At 45.2% G+C, this 15,723-nt stretch overlaps 2 protein-coding genes across 3 annotated transcripts in view; both read right to left on the reverse strand.

The window, feature by feature from the left end:
- GRIN3A (glutamate ionotropic receptor NMDA type subunit 3A) overlaps positions 1-15,723 on the reverse strand; it is a 155,083-nt gene that overhangs the window by 18,324 nt on the left and 121,036 nt on the right. The window contains exon 7 of one of the 2 annotated variants that reach the window (XM_057549197.1): positions 6,708-6,785. The exons of the other annotated variant lie outside the window; for it this stretch is intronic. Coding sequence (XP_057405180.1) covers positions 6,732-6,785 — 54 coding nt within the window. The 3' untranslated portion in view covers positions 6,708-6,731. Of the gene's footprint in view, positions 1-6,707; positions 6,786-15,723 lie in introns of those variants that run through there. 2 annotated transcript variants of the gene reach the window in all.
- PPP3R2 (protein phosphatase 3 regulatory subunit B, beta) lies at positions 2,250-2,761 on the reverse strand. The gene is given in 2 exon segments (XM_007198607.2): positions 2,250-2,455; positions 2,458-2,761. Coding segments are annotated over 2 exon segments (510 nt in total).

Here is a 15,723-nt window from a genome sequence, read left to right on the forward strand (position 1 = left end):
TGTCCAGCTAATCTGAGAGTGGGTGTGGCTAAGTACTAAGTAAGCATTCAAAAGGAACCAAGAGGCCTCCCTCTCCCTTATATATTGACTTAGTAGAAGAGGACGAAAGGGGGAAGGGAAGGACCTGAGTAGCGTGAACGTGTTTTGCTCTAGCACTTTACATGTTTAATCTTCTTGAATCCTCAAAATAACCTGGGGATGGAGCCTCATTTTAATCAGGAGAAATGACACAAAGAGGTTAAGTAACATGCTCGTGCTCGCACAACTAATAAGAAGTGACTGTGTTAAAAACCCAGTTGTAACTGCATCCAAACCCATCTGAGTCTTTGAACTATGTTACCCTGAAATGGGGGTAAGACTCGTATAACTACAGGATTGGGAGCATTTACTGATCATTAATACATTTTATTTAGGACTGCGCAGGAAGTTAAGGGGCTGGATACCTATTCTTTGTGGTTCATAAGTAATTTATTAAATAAAAAGTATGGCAGGGTGTCTTGGTAGATGGGTGCTCTGACAGTACTTCAATTTGTGGATTTACTTTTCCCACTTTTGGGTTTTTTTTTGCGGGGGGATGGGGGCAGGGAAGACTAGCTATCAGCCTCTTCGAAATATAAGGATAATAAATCTTGAAACAGATCTTTCTTGTCCTGAGAAAAATCACCTGGGTTTTGTCCCTTGGCTAAGTACGTGTAGGGAGAGTACGTCTCATTGTCCTGGTATTTTGAGAGGCTTAAGCACCTTCTACAGGGAGTGGACCACCGTGAGAAACAGGCCTGATGTGAAGTGGCAGACATTGGGACCAGTCCTGTCCCAGCTCTTCTGAGGACAGCTTGTTCTCTGGGATCTGACAGTAGTAAGTGGGACCACAGAGAGCTGGTAACATCTAGGGTGCAGGCAGCAGTGTACTTACTGGTACACTGGCTCTCCAAAACAAGCAGAAGCAAAACAACTAAAACTTTTTGCTTTTTTCTGTGATGTACTTACTACTCCCACTATGGCTGATTTCAAGCGATTGACATGACATCACTGAACATGGGGTTGGGGAGGGATGTGCACACTTTGATTCTCACCCAGTATGAATAGGCTCCAGCACACCCCTTGGCTGCAGGTTTATTAGGGTGTGAGGGACTCTGGGCTGACTTACATGAGAGAAAAGGCTTCCCACCATGAGAGAGCTCTTGCCTTCCCTGCCAGGCCCAGGTCTGATTTTAAAAAGTAAGCTTTGTTAGTATAGACAGCGTCCACCCCTGCTGCAGAGGTGTACCTGCTCGCCTCTGCATCCTTTGAGTGCCAGGAGCAACACCGCTTCAGCATCCCGGGGAGAGTCCACTGCAGCTGGAATCTTCACTGCCTCTGCCTGTGGGAAGAATGACTCTGAATGTGGCCTATTCTCTCCAGCTGGAGTGGGGCTGAGTATTGGAGGTGAGAGAGCTTCCTACGAAGTTCTCTGCCCTGTTTGAGCGGAAGCCCCATTAACTGAACTTAATACTGGGGTGGGCAGCCAACCCTGAAAACCCACCTTCACTGAGACTGATAGTTAGACTGGGCATTTAGTCCAGTCTTAGCATTTCTTACAAGAGCCCTGAGTTTCTGCTCTGAACAGAAACTGTTCAGGAGCTGGAGCAATGAGACAGGGGGAGCCCAGCTGGATTCCTAACCCTCAAGACATGCTCGGGGATTTCTGGATGTACCATGGGGAGTGGGCTGCGGCTTTCAAAAGGGAAAGATGGGTTTTTGTTGCCCAGAGAGAGGTGATTAAAAGATGCTCAGCCAAGAGAAATATATTCATCCCTGTTGCTACAATAAGTAGATAACAATCTGTCAAAAGATGCCTGAACACCACAAGTAAATGAAAATAGTTCACCTAACACCTTTTTGGAATTTTTCCCCACATATAAAACCATGAGAAGTAAAGGAAAAGATGTATATTTTCTTATTTTTGAACTTTAAAAGTTCTTCTTCACTCTTTATGGTTTGGCATCTGAATCAAAACAAAGGAAAAAATACGTTCATAAAAGCCATTTCCTTTTCTTCCCCCGCCCATGCTCCTTCATTATGTTCTCCCTGACTTAGGGCATTACCAGGAGAATAAATAACACTGAGGTGGTCAAGAGGTTGGTGTTAGCAAATGTTGCTTCACAAAGAGAAATACTTCCCAGCAGGTCAGAGAGACGGTTGCTGGGCCTCTTGAGCTGATCTTTGAGAAGAAAGAAAAAGTTGTTGTTGGGTGGTGCTCTTCTAAAAGCTCACACAATTGTCACCAACTTCTTGTGGCTCTCCAGGCTTCCAACAGCAGCACTGAATTCCTGGAAGGATCTTTTCCCATCGTGATCCTTGCCCAGGACGATGATGGTTTTGTCCACGAGCTGCTGTAACTGCCAGTCTTTCAGGTTGTCCCCCACCATCATGGTCAGCACCTGGAAGAGCTCCCCGTTGGAAATGTAGCCGTCTTGTCCATGTCGTAGATGCTGAAAGCAAACCTCAGCTTCTGCTCCTTGTCTCCCTTGCCACTGAACTGGGAGGTCCCCAGGATGAATTCCCCGAAGTCCACCTCTCTATTGCCGTCTGTGTCGAAGACGTCTGTCACTCGCTGCACCAATGGGTTCTCCTGTAGCTCCGACAGGAACATGAACTCCACCACGCTCAGAGCGCCCGAACTGTCCGAGTCCAGCTTCTTAAACCGCTTGCCCAGCCGTTTAATTTCGTCTTGGTCAAAGTGGGAGCACATTTCTACCGGGTAACTGGACTCATTTCCCATTGTGGAGCCAGTCTGCTCATAGAGTCGGGGGAGGGAGCAGGGGCGGTGGGCGCACGCAGGGCTGGAGAAGGACTGTTACGCCGCCACGTGGGGTGGTGGGGGCTGGGGGGGGCGGGCTCGTGGGACCTCTCCCCCCGCACCGTCTCCTCTCACCCCCCGGCAAGAAAATGGGCAGCTCTGGGAGCCAGGCGGGGGAGTGGGTGAGCAGGGGGAGAAGAGGGGGTGGGAGCGGGGAGTTTGCAGGGGGTAAGATAGGAAGATAAGTAGGAGAGGGGAGCTAGGGGGAATGTCCAGGACAGGCTAAGAGCAGGGATACCCGCTTTCTTCCTTCTCTCAGTACCTTAACCCTTATCTCTCTTGGTATTTTTAAAAACCTTCTCGTGTCACTTTTCCTTCTTCCCTTGGAAATTAAACTCCAAGGGGGCGGGTCCGCAGCTGTATTAATCACCGCGGTATCCCCAGCATAGTGTCTGAAATGCAGTATGTGCCTAATGTATGTTGAATGACTGTGTAAACTGCAAGCAGGGGCTCTTGATGCTTATTTGCAGGCCTCGTGTAAGGACTAGATAATACATCAAAGCGTGATGTCATGTATACATCAATAGTTGACCCTTGAACAACACGGGTTTCAACTGTGTGGGTCCACTTATATGCAGATACTTTTCAACAGTAAACACTACAGTACTACAAGGTCAGCAGATGGTTGAATCTGCTGAGACAGAACCGGGGATACTGAGAAAGGATACCCAGGGCTGACTATAAATTATACAAGGATTTTCCACTGAGCAGAGGGTTGGCACCCCTAACCCCCTGGCATTGTTCAAGGGTCAACTGTTTTTCCTAAATTCTCTGGGAGGGAAAGCCAGGATTGACATCCTTCTGGTACAGTGGCCAATGACCTTTTTAGAACGTGGGGTTCAGGATCTTTCTAAGAGACCACCCAGATATTACACAAAATTTCTCACATGGATCATCTACAGGCAGTAACATATTCTTGAGGAATATACACAATGCTGAATTCAGGGCCCTTTTCAAGAAGACACAGGTCCCAAGACCATAGCCTCTGTCACCCTGTTACAATACTTCAAATCCATCCTCTCATACCCAGTCCTTATCTTTGTTGGGCTAGTGCCTGGCGGCCGTCCTGCAGACCACTTTGGGGAAAGGCTGTAATGTGTCCTGAGAAGCCTCTGCCATGTTTTGAGAGTAAAAGTGGCCCCTAGGCTGTCTCACTCTTTCCCTCGTTGCTTCAAGTGGATTTGTTCTTTTTTGTTGAAGATGAATCTCACCCCTGCCTCCCATATTCCTTCCTCCTTTAGGAAGACCTCAGTTACTCCAAATGCATACGAAGTACATTTGGTTCAAGAACAATGCAGCTCTAAGGGACCTGGGGGACTCCCAGGACACTAAATCAAACTGAAGGGCCCAAACCCTCTCTCATTTAAAAAAAGGCTGCTACCTTTTCTGTGCTTTAGTTCAGCCAAGATATCAGCCTATAGGTAACCATGCTAAAACTGGCACAACAAAGCCGTGGAATACCTTACCATTAGATCTACACAGTTTAAAAGAAAAGGAAAGGTTTAGAGACTAAAATATTTGATGACTGAATTATTATCCTGACTGAAATAACTAGATCTTAAAGAAGCACGGTAGGGTGGAAAGAATTTAGAATAGTGTAATGGGGGGGGGGGGGCGGCGGCTGTTAGCGCGAGACCGAGATGGTTAACGCGAGACCTTTAGCTCGAGACTTCGAGACCTCGAGACCTCGAGAACTCCAGACCTCGAGACTGTTAGTTTTCAGCGTTTAGAGGTCTCACTCGGCCGACAGTCAGCCGGGCAGTGGTCCTCACGGCAGAGAGTGAGGTGAGAAGCGGATCGCCGTCTTCTCTCAGGGGCCCTCCCTTCCAGGCCCTCTGGCCTCGGGCCGGTGGGTGAGCCGGGGGCCCGCGGACAGGCTGAGGGCTGTGTCCTGCAGAGCTCCAGAGCCCTCGCCATGGCCCCCTACTGGCCGGGCCCAGGCCCTGAGGCAGCAGCGAACCTCTGCCCCATCCCCACCTCCGCCACCTAGTGGCGGCGGCAGTCACCGTGGGTCACAGTCCGTGGGACCCGGCCCTCGTCTGGGGGGTCTGAGGAGCCTGAGGGCCGGCTGGGTCCTGGGCGCCTGGCTCCCTCAGTGATGACGGCTGCGCAGGATCTGGGGGCCTGGCTCTGAGGGTGCTGCCAGCTGAGCTCTGCCTCTTCAGTCGGGCTGGGCACTGGCGGGAGGACCCAGACTGAGTGCTGGACTAACGCTCCCGGGCAGGGTAACCGGCCCCCGCAGGGACCCCTTCCTCTTAGCCAGGGCCTGGGCCTCAGAGGGCGAAAGTCGAGCCTTGGGACCTTGAACAAGTAAAACGAGGGGTAATGATGTCGCTTTGCTTACAGAATTTGTTAAGTGTTAAAAGCCGCAAGGAGGCATGGAGACAGAACTAAATGCCTCCCCTTACCTTTCTTGTCAGAACAGAGAATAACATTTGTTTTGGTGAGGTTTACAGGAACGTCATGACCTCAAGAACAAAGGATCTGACACCAAGAAGCCTGCATCAACTAACCACGCCCCTCCCTCACCTTCCCTATAAAAGGGCTTTGCTGAAAGCTTTCTGGGAGTTCGGCGTTTTCAAGGTATGAGCCACCCGTCTCCTTTCATGGCCCTGTAATCAACCTTTCTCTGCTCCAAACTCCGACGTTTTGGGATTGTTTGGCCTTACTGAGCATGGGGCACACGGACTTGTATTCTGTAACAATAGGGCAATCAAATCTTAACTGTCCACTTAGTAGCAGTAAGCAACTTGGAGAAGTTGCTTAATGTCAGTTTTCCCCATCTGTAAAATGGGGCTAATAATATATTTTAAACAGTTGTATGAGGATTAAAGCTGTTACTAGCCAATATGATAAATCATTATTATTGTTGTTATTATTACTAATTTTATTACTGTTTACCCTGCTGGTGGAGATGAAGGCTTAAAGAAAGAATACTTGGCAGCCTGGGCACTTAAGTGTATGTGCATTCATTTAATGCACACTCCTTGTGTACCGTGTACAATATGCCAATCGCTGCTCTAAGCCCTTTGCCAGCATTCACTTCAGCTCCTCCAGGGCACTGTTCTTTGGGGGCTGATGGCAGATTTTCCATTGCAGGCTTGAGGAATGCAGTGACGGACCTCACTCGTACTCTTATGGAGTCCTCATGATTTTCTCCTGAGTAATGCCTTGATGGTTGTCCTTTAGGAAGGAGTCATCAGTGTGGAAACTCTTAAGTAAGTGTCTTCCTCTATGCGGTGTGTTATTAGGAGGTAGCGAGGGGCAGTGGTGAGAGCATAGGAATGAAATAGACCAGGTTCCAGTCCCTGCTCTGCCCCATGAGCTGTGTGCTCTTAGAGGAGCTGTTACTGTCCCAGCCTCAGTGTCCTCATCTGTAAAGTGGTGATAATAATCACCTGCTTTATATATTCTAAGAGTGAGATGAGGGATTGCATATAGAAATATTATGTAGAAGGAGAAATATCGTCCCAAGAGTTAACTAATTTAATGGTCAAACAGACATTACCAGGAAGATGGTACCACTTCTTTGAAATAAAACGGTGCACAATCAGAATTGCTTTACTCCTGCCTTGTAGAGGAGGTAATGTGATGCTGGATCTGAAATTTTAGTCAGTGTGAAGTCGAGTTCCCCATTGTTCCACATTTTATAAACTTTGTAGTTCAGCATTATTATGGGACTCAGTGCCATTGTTTCAGTTTTCACCAGCCATTATTCCTAGTTCATTTCCATGGAAAACACTATTTGTCACTCTTTCCATTTATCACTGTGGGGGGATTTGGATTGCTGGACATTCACTGCAGGAAGCACATTAAAAGGACTGGCTGATTGTTTTGGAAGAAATCAGGATTCTGACACCACTTCCATTTCAGTAAGCCAATTTTTTTTTCCTCACGAGTTTTCAGGAAAAGGACTATGAGGGGTTACATGCAAATACAACTGACACTGGAAAATAAAATAGAAACAGAAGTAATGAGAATTGAGGCTCATATAAAGCTTCATCTTCCAAGTTATTCAGCAGAACAAGTTTCTGAGTAATTCACACAGTCACTCTGGGAGCTTTACAGGTGGAAGCCCTCACCCTTCTGTGATCTCGCTGGGCTCCATCTTTAACATCTATTTGCACTGAGGTAGCCACTGTGTAGACTGTGGAACCACATCGCCGTGAGTTTAAGAGCATTCATGAGCATCAGAGTTCTCACCTGCGACTCAGAAATACTGTAATGGTGTCATATAATGTTATTATAGGTTTAAGTGGGATAGCATCTAAAAATTAAAAAACAAAACAAAACACAACACAACTAAAAGAGCACACCAGCGCACATTAGGGGCTCAAGAAATTTTATACCTTGTCTCCTTACTCTTCCCTTTCCTACTCCTTTATTTGCTTTCTCCAAAGCAGATATTTGACTCTGGCTCTATGTGTTTTATCTTCCTTGGATGTGACAAACCTTGTTTGAAGTTTAAATCCGTTTAACAAATATTTCAACAACATGGATGGACCTAGAGGGTATTATGCTAAGCGGAATAAGTCAGAGCGAGAAAGACAAATACAGTTTTCACTTATATGTGGAATCTAAAAAATAAAACGAATGAATATTATAATACAGAAACTGACTCACAGATACACAGAACAAACTAGTTGGCTCCCATTGAGGAGAGGGGTGGGGGGAGGGTCAAGGGAAGATACGGGGATTTAGAGGTACTACTAGGTATAAAATGAGTAAGATTTAAGGATGTAATGTACAGCACAGGGAAAATATGGGCAATATTTTATAATATCTTTATACGGAGTATGATCTATAAAAATAGTGAATCCCTATATTGTACACCTGAAACTAATATTGTAAGTCAACTCTACTTCAATAATAAAACAATCCATTTAACACATATATATTGAGCACTTACTATGTGCCAGGCCCTGTGCCAGGTAATGGAATTTTCTGTGGTGAACAAGACACAGTCCCTTGAGAAATCTACAGATTAGTAAGTGGTATGGCTTTAAGGATGTATCACTGTTTGCTCAGTCTTTTATGTTTATCATGCATATTCAGAAGGATCAAGAGTAATATGCTTGATTTTCTTTTGTAATTCTGGGATGGTGTTTAATATGAGCTTTGGAATATATGGTTTTTCAATCATAGTTTTGCGATTTAACAACTCTGTGATCTTGGGCAGAGTTACTTATCTGAGCCACTGTTTGCTCATGTGCAAAACAAGGATACAATTGCTAACTTATAGCATCATTTTCAGAATTAAATGAGATAAAATGCATAAAGTATTAGACTCAGTGCCTAGCACATAGTAGGTACAAATATTGTAGATATTACAATTATTGCCTACTGGAGACTTGTCTAGAAAATTCTAATTCTAGTAGATTGTTTGTATATATATACATGCAAATATACTCAAGTACTCATTTGTTTTCTACACAAATATCTCTTGAGCATCTGCAATATGAGAGGCATATGGTAGTGACCTAAGGCAGATACTTTCCCAGCTGTCTCTGTCCTCATGGAGCTTACCGTTTGTAGGGAAGATGCACATGAACCAAATTATCATGCCTATAAATGTACAGGGGCACCTGTGGTGAGTGTCACAGATGAGAAGTAACACAATAGGAATTTAATCTAGTCAGAAAGATTAACAGAACTTTAATTGGGGAAGTGATGATTGAGCTGAAATCTCAGGGAGAAGTTAACTGGATGTTTAGGCAGGGATGCGTGTTCCAGGAAGAAGGACTTCCATGTGCAGAGGCACTGGGGCAGGAAGAGCATATCAAGTAGGACAAACTTAAAGGCCAGTGTGGCCAGAACAGGGAGGACAAGGGAGAGCATGGTATTAGATGAAGTGAAGAGATGATCTGACCATGCCTTAGACACTGAAGAAAGGGCAACATTTATTCAATCATTCCTTTACAGGGCATCATTTATCCAATTATGTTTTGACATATAAAGCATTGAGGGCATTCAGAGATGGTCCCTACTCAGAAAGCTTACCTACTGCTGAGTGAACTGAGGCATTAGAGATTGTGATTAATTATAGCACAAGATGGAAAAAGAAAGATGTCATCAGAGAGGTAAGGGCAAAGAGCTATAAGAATTCAGAGAACTGAGAAATTGTTGAGAACTTCCTAGAATTCTTGCTGGGGACAAATGGAGGAAGATTTTTTTTCCCGAGAAGTATTGTTTGATCCTGATGAAGACAAGGGTGACAAATACCATAATCATAGAAGTAGGAAAGGGAGTAGGCATAGATACCAGCAACTAGTTTAATGCGGCTGAAATACTTGAGCAAAATATGAGAAGGTTAGCTAGAAGGAAACAGATCAAGGGGAGTTTTGAATGTTTGGCTGAAGACACTTGGTTTCCATATGACAGGGAAAGCACAGATGAGTGACCAAATCAGAATTTTGTTCTAAAAAGATCAATCTGGCATTGTTAAGGGTGAGCTGAACAGGGGGAGAGCCTGGCAGTTGGGAGAGTGGCCAGCAAACAACGACAACTATGCATGTTTGTCTGGAATATGGGAGCCTGAGCTAGGATGAAAGAGGCACTAGAGGTGAAAGGTGAGGTGTATTCATTTGCTAGGGCTGCCATGACAAGTACCAGAAACTGGATGGTGCTTTCAACAGAAATTTATTGTATCCCAGTTCTGGAAACTAGAAATTTGAAATCAGGATGTTGGCAGGGCCATGTTCCCTCTGAAACCTGTAGAGGAATCCTTCCTTGCTTATTCCTAGTTTCTGATAGTTTGCCAGCAATCTTTGGTGTTCCTTGGCCTGAAGCTGCATAAATCCACCCTCTGCCTTCGTGGTCACATGGTGTTCTCCCTGTGTGTCTGTCTTTGCATGCTAGTTGTCTTCCTATAGGGACACCAGTCATGTTGGATTAGGGACTCTCTCTACTACAGTGTGACTGTTTAATCTTATCTTTGTTGACCCTATTTTCAAACCAGGCCCTATTCTGAGGTACCAAGGGGTTAGCTCCTTAGGACTTAAACCTATCTTTTGGGGGGGTACAATTAGACCCATAACACTAGGCCCGGTGTCTTACTGGACAGAAGGACAGAGGGAGGAAGCAAAGGTGAGACTCCAAATGTGACTGCACTGGCTTCCCTGGCTAACCAGCCCTGTGCTTGGATGTTGCAGGAAGCCACCTCTACTGTGTGATGAAGGGCTCACACGGTGTGTGTAAGGGCTCCTGGGCTCCCCGGCCTGCACCCCCTGACGATACTGGCTTCTCATCCAACTCCCACAGCCACATGGGAGGAAGTGTCTTCAGAGGAAATGTCGGGGCAATTTCTCACATTCTTAGACTTGGTTAATACCATCTGTGAGATATAAAAAAGATGGTTTTCTGATATTTTGTGACACTTCACATTATAGCCACTAGGTGATGATCTTCACACATTTCCTTCCTTTTTTTTTTTTTTTTCAAGCTGGAATCTTCAGAGCCTGGAGAGTTAACTGTTTAGCACTGGGAATAATTAAGGAGGAGTCCCGTTTCATGTGATTCCCCCACGGATTTCAGTGTATGGAAATCTAAAAAAGTGGAAGGAAGACTGTCTCTCACAATAGTCCTAATCAGTCTGAGCATGAGTTCATTGAATTCAACCAGGGGAAAAACAAGGACTGTTAACAGTATGCGATCTTGGGTATAACAGATGCTCAAGCATCTCTGGTATATAAAAGAGGAGACCCTTATTCCATGTTATCTGTTTAATTGCTCATTAGCATGGGTAAAGCGGGACACTTGCTGGAATTAGTTTTCACTGTATCAGAATTAAAACTTCTGTCATTTATAGTAACCAGAGAGCAACAGAGAAGCAGCCCTAGCTTTGTGATGATATGGGGTGAGGAGAAAACAAGACTAGAGAATTGTAGGTCTCCAGCTTGTGCACCCAGCAACCGGACTTTGAAATACCATTGACCACATTTAAAGAAAGTAGTTACTGTTGTTTCTTTAAAGATCTGTTTTAAGTTCAGGCTAATGGTTTGTATAAGCCACCTTCCTGTTTTCCCACTCAACCTAGAAGCTGAGTTGGACAAAAGGAATAACATGATACTGTAAATGCTGGTTAATCCAGCACATTGCAAAACAGAAAATTCCAGAATCATGTATTTCACAAGTCCTCCCTCCAAAAGTCTTCAGTTCTAGAACATGTAATTAATATAATATAAAGAACATTTATGTTGGAATTATAAGGTGCTTCTGCTTTTTTGGATATGGGTCCAGGAGTAATTTTTTGCATGTGTTTATTATTTATCAAATATTTTTTCTTCTATGTGCATAGCTCTATACTCAGGGAAGGAGGGGGGAACATTTGCTAAGCTAGGTGTTCTCCATAAACTATCTCATTAAATACATTTTATTACTTACAAGCAGACTCTATTATCATCCCCAGTTTTGGGGTGAGGATGTGAAGTTTTAGAAGTTTCACGGCTTGCACAGACACAGTGATAGAGCCAGGAGTCAAACCCTAGGATGTCCACTTCCAGAACTGAAATTCTTTTCATTATTCCAGACTGCCTTCCATACTAGAAAGGATGTCCCTGCCCTCGTGGAGATAATGGTGGGCTCCAAGGCAGAACACAGGAAAAGTCAAAGACCTATAATTTATTCCTGGGTCTAGTTGTGGCTGCATAACAAGTGGGCCAGGGAAGGTTGCCACCTGTAATTTTAGAATCCCTGAGGAGGGCACCACTAAAAGCATGTGGAGTCCTGTGCATCTAGTGTGGTTTGGTGCGGTGTCTCTGGAGGGTGGGGCCAAATTGCATTGCTTTTAATTTCGTGCCTTGGTGTCTTGCTCACACTCTGACCAGAGGGCTCTTCACTCTACAGGGGCTTCCCTCCTCCAGAAAGCCTTCTCTGATTCCTTCTTGCTCTTCTGTGAGTGAACCATGGGCTTGCCTGTGTCACTGTTCCACCTTGCATCTTCTTCTACTGCTGCCCCTGTGGGGTGTGGTCTAGGGCAGGGGTCCCCAACCCCCAGGCCACAGACCGGTACTGGTACCAGTCTGTGGCCTGTTAGGAACCGGGGTGCACAGCAGGTGGTGAGCGGCAGGCAAGCCAGTGAAGCTTCATCTGCCGCTCCCCATCGCTCCCCATTGCTCACATTATCGCCAGAACCATCCCCCTCCCCCACAGTCCGTGGAAAAACTGTCTTCCACGAAACCGGTCCCTGGTGACAAAAAGGTTGGGGACCGCTGGTCCAGGGGGTTTCTTCACAACTCTGTCTCTGCCTGCCTGTGAGCTCTGTATTCATCTCTGCATCAGCTGCACCTGGCATGGAGCTGGCACACAGGGATTCAAGACATGTTTGCTGACAGATGAATGAATGAATGAATGAATGAGTGAATTTGTTCTGGTAGCGGAGTAAGAGAAGGTGAGGCCTTTCTGAGACTGGGCTCCCTTTCTTCATGCACAATTCCACTCCACATCATAAAAGGACATAGATACAGCTTTGTGTTTCTTCAGGTTTCCAGAAAGCGCTACCTGGATAGGTTCCATCTGACCTTATGCTTGGCTTAAATACTAAACTTAATTACTTAGGCTAGTCCAAGGGAAGCACTCAGCTGTCAAGGTGGTTCTTGACTTACACAGGTTTTCAATTTAAAGCAATCTACAGTCATTAACTCTCCCTGCCTCGCTGTAACTTTCATCAGGTTGAAGAGCAGACAGTGACATTTTAAATTGAAAAAGGAAGGAGTAGGGATGAGAGAGGTGCAGGAGGCTGTTGAGATGTGACGTAGTTGTCAAGAGCAAAAAAGGACTGCATTAAGACTCCCCCCTCCCCCACTCCCATACCGTTCCGTTTGGGTCTTTAAAAATAAACTGCAAAGAAAATTGACAGGCATTGAAGCTTCTTGATGGGACTGTGTGATCTTTTCAGATTTCAGTGTATAGTTGACTAACGCATTACTCCTCCCCACAAAAAATTAACAGAGGGAAGAATGGGTGTGCCGTGAGAAAGCTCCATTCTCTCAGTGAACAGATATTATTAGGTTTCACACTAGGTGCACGTTTTGGTGGTCTGGGGCAGTGGTCAGGGATGGAGAGCCCACACTGGAGGCCAGTCAGTTCATTGTCCTCCTCTGTGTCCCAGGATCCAGATCTTCAGCTAGTTAGGTTGGGATCCCTCTAAACGCACCTGCTTGAGAACCACAGCATTCTCTTAAGCTGGACATGCTGCTCAGCTCAATCTTAAGGGCAGGAAACAGGCTTCAGAGAACTTAAGTGATTTGCTGAAGGTCACTCAGTTGGTTCATGGCAGAGTCAGGACAAATATGGTAACTACCATTCATTCAGCAGCTACCACATGTCAGACACTTTTATGTACATTATCTCTGTTCCTTACACCAAGCCGAATCATCAAATATTCTTCTCTCTATTTTGCATAGGAGGAAACTCAGAGAGGTTAAGTAATATGTGTTCATGATGTTTTGATGTACCTTTTACATGTGGATATTTTGACACCGTGGTTGTTTTTGCATTTGCACCTCTACCGTGGTCCTAAAGACAGACCATTTACACTTCAGCTTAAAAAAATTACCTAATAATGAGCTTCACAAACATCTTCACTCCACCCCTGTTCCATGGCCTCATCCCTTACTGGATGAAGTTCAGGAATGGGGGATGCCAAGGATGGGTAAGATTAAGAATGAATTAAAGGTCAGGTTGGGGTTGGGTGCCAGGAATGGGGTGAGGTCAAGGACTGAGTAAGTTCAGGGATGGGGTGAGGGTCAAGTTGAAGGTGAGGTCATGGGTGGAATGGGGCAACGTTTCTTAATGTGCACTTTCCTTAATAATAAAAAAACACTGAAAAGATTAGTGATTTATTTTTAGACTATTTCAACATTTCCTTTTCCTTTTCCCTACCCTATGTAATCGAGGTCTCTGGATTCCTGAAATAGAGCTCTCTCCAGTGCAGTGTTCCATTTCTTGCTTAGTACGTATTTGTTTCCCTAAATACTCAGTGACAACACAGGAGACCCATGGATTCAGAAGCAGAAAACCTTGTAAAAACCCAGGAAGATATGGATTCAACTGAGGCTCACAGAGATTCAGTAACTTTCCAGAGGATATAAAACTGCCTCCTCACAGTAATGATGGAGCAAGAGTGACTCCCAAGACCAAGGTCATTCCAGTGGCCTGGTTGTCCTTCTGCCTTCTTCCTGATCTGTGCAAGGCATGATCTCCCTCCCTCCCAGAGGTTGGACCTCTGCAGTTGCAGAAGCCGCACATTCATAGATGGTCAGGCTGCCAGCGCTTTCCTTCAGCTGGCCCCATCCCCACCTTCATCTGCCATGAGGGGCTGTTCTGGACATTCTTTTGCCCTTCCAGATCCACTTTCCACCTCTTCCCATCCTTCTTTGTGCCCTGGGGAGGTCCTATATGGACCACATTGACAGGCTTCCTTGGCTTAAGGCAGTGGTGGAAGATTGGAGGGCCAGAGGAGACTAAGGTCAGGTATTTACTTCCTGGCTCTCTCTCAGCCAGGTCACTGTGGCATGGCTATGTCCTTAACCAAATGCTGCAGCTCCTATTAGAATGCCCTCTCTTGTGCCTCCCTGGGTTCTAGGAGTGGCTCTCTCCATTTTCCCCTTTGAGCTCAGGTGTGGTAATGGCTCCTTCACTTTACCTGCCCTGAGAGATTGCACTATTTCTGTTGGTTTCCTTAAACCATACCTCTGCCAAGAGTTTCTTGAAAACTCTCCTTAGACTGTTTGAGTATGCTATCCATTCCCTGCCCAAACTGTTTCCTCTTCCTTCTTGACTATTCCCAGTTGGTTAAAAGGCACATTATTCAACCCAATATTTAAAGGAGACTTTCAAAAAGAGGTATCATCATATATCTTAATAATTCTTTGAAGAATTTTGGGAGTTTCCTAAGCTGTGATCTGCTGCCTTCCTTTTCCTGGTTTGTAAATAACAGATTTCACAGAACTGTTGCCCTGGAACTCTTAAATTCAGTCAGTGACTCAAAAAAAAAAAAATTACATTTTTTTGCTGAGTCAGAGGGAAATGAAGGCAATTTAAAGCCTGCCATACGTGTTCCCCCGTGGAATCGATCCCCGAGCCCACTGTGGGCAGAGGCACAGCTATTCTAGGAGGATCGTGAAGAAACATCTGAGGTCAGTTTAAAATTCCTCTCTGAAAATTGCTGGAGTCTGGCCTGCAGAATTGGACCTGCAATTTCCTAGGTGACTCTGGGAGCAGATAAAGCCCTAAAATTAAAAAAAATGAGTTTATTCTCCATGGAGATTGCAACTAGACAGCTCTGGTGTTGCGAAGAGATGGGAGGTGAATAGATCAAGGTTTTGACAGGGGACCAAGTATTAATGTCCAACTGTGAGAAACAAGTGGAAAAAAGCATCTTTCATGTCATGTTACTAGGTGACCATATATCATTCATTAGGCAAATGAGGATATTTTTTTCAGAGTGAGATTGTTTAATTACTTTGTGACAGCATACATGGACTAGGACTGTACCTGGAAAATGGGAGGTCAGAGGAGTGTGTTTCTCAGGAGCACCTGTTGGGAGAGGTACCCTCCAGAACATACCTGCTTCTGCTGTGCTGTGCTCTGCACCCCTCCCCCTGGGGAGGACGAAGGAGGAGGGATGTGGTCATTAAACTACCATTTTATTAACTCTTCACAAGAAGTTACTGAAGAGATGAAGAAGCTGAGACTGAGGTGGGTTAGTGATTTTTCCCAAGTCAAGTGGATGGTAGAGGCAAGCTTCAAATATGGCTTCTCTGAATTCAAATCCAGTCCTACTTTCTTCACACTAATAGCCCAGCAATGTATGACATTTGAGGCAAAAGGGATGGCAAGCAAAGTACTGACAAGCATGCTTCCTTCTGACCTTTTCTGGGAGA

The sequence above is a fragment of the Balaenoptera acutorostrata genome, chromosome 6 (genome assembly GCF_949987535.1).
Source record: "Balaenoptera acutorostrata chromosome 6, mBalAcu1.1, whole genome shotgun sequence".
Classification (NCBI taxonomy): domain Eukaryota; kingdom Metazoa; phylum Chordata; class Mammalia; order Artiodactyla; family Balaenopteridae; genus Balaenoptera; species Balaenoptera acutorostrata.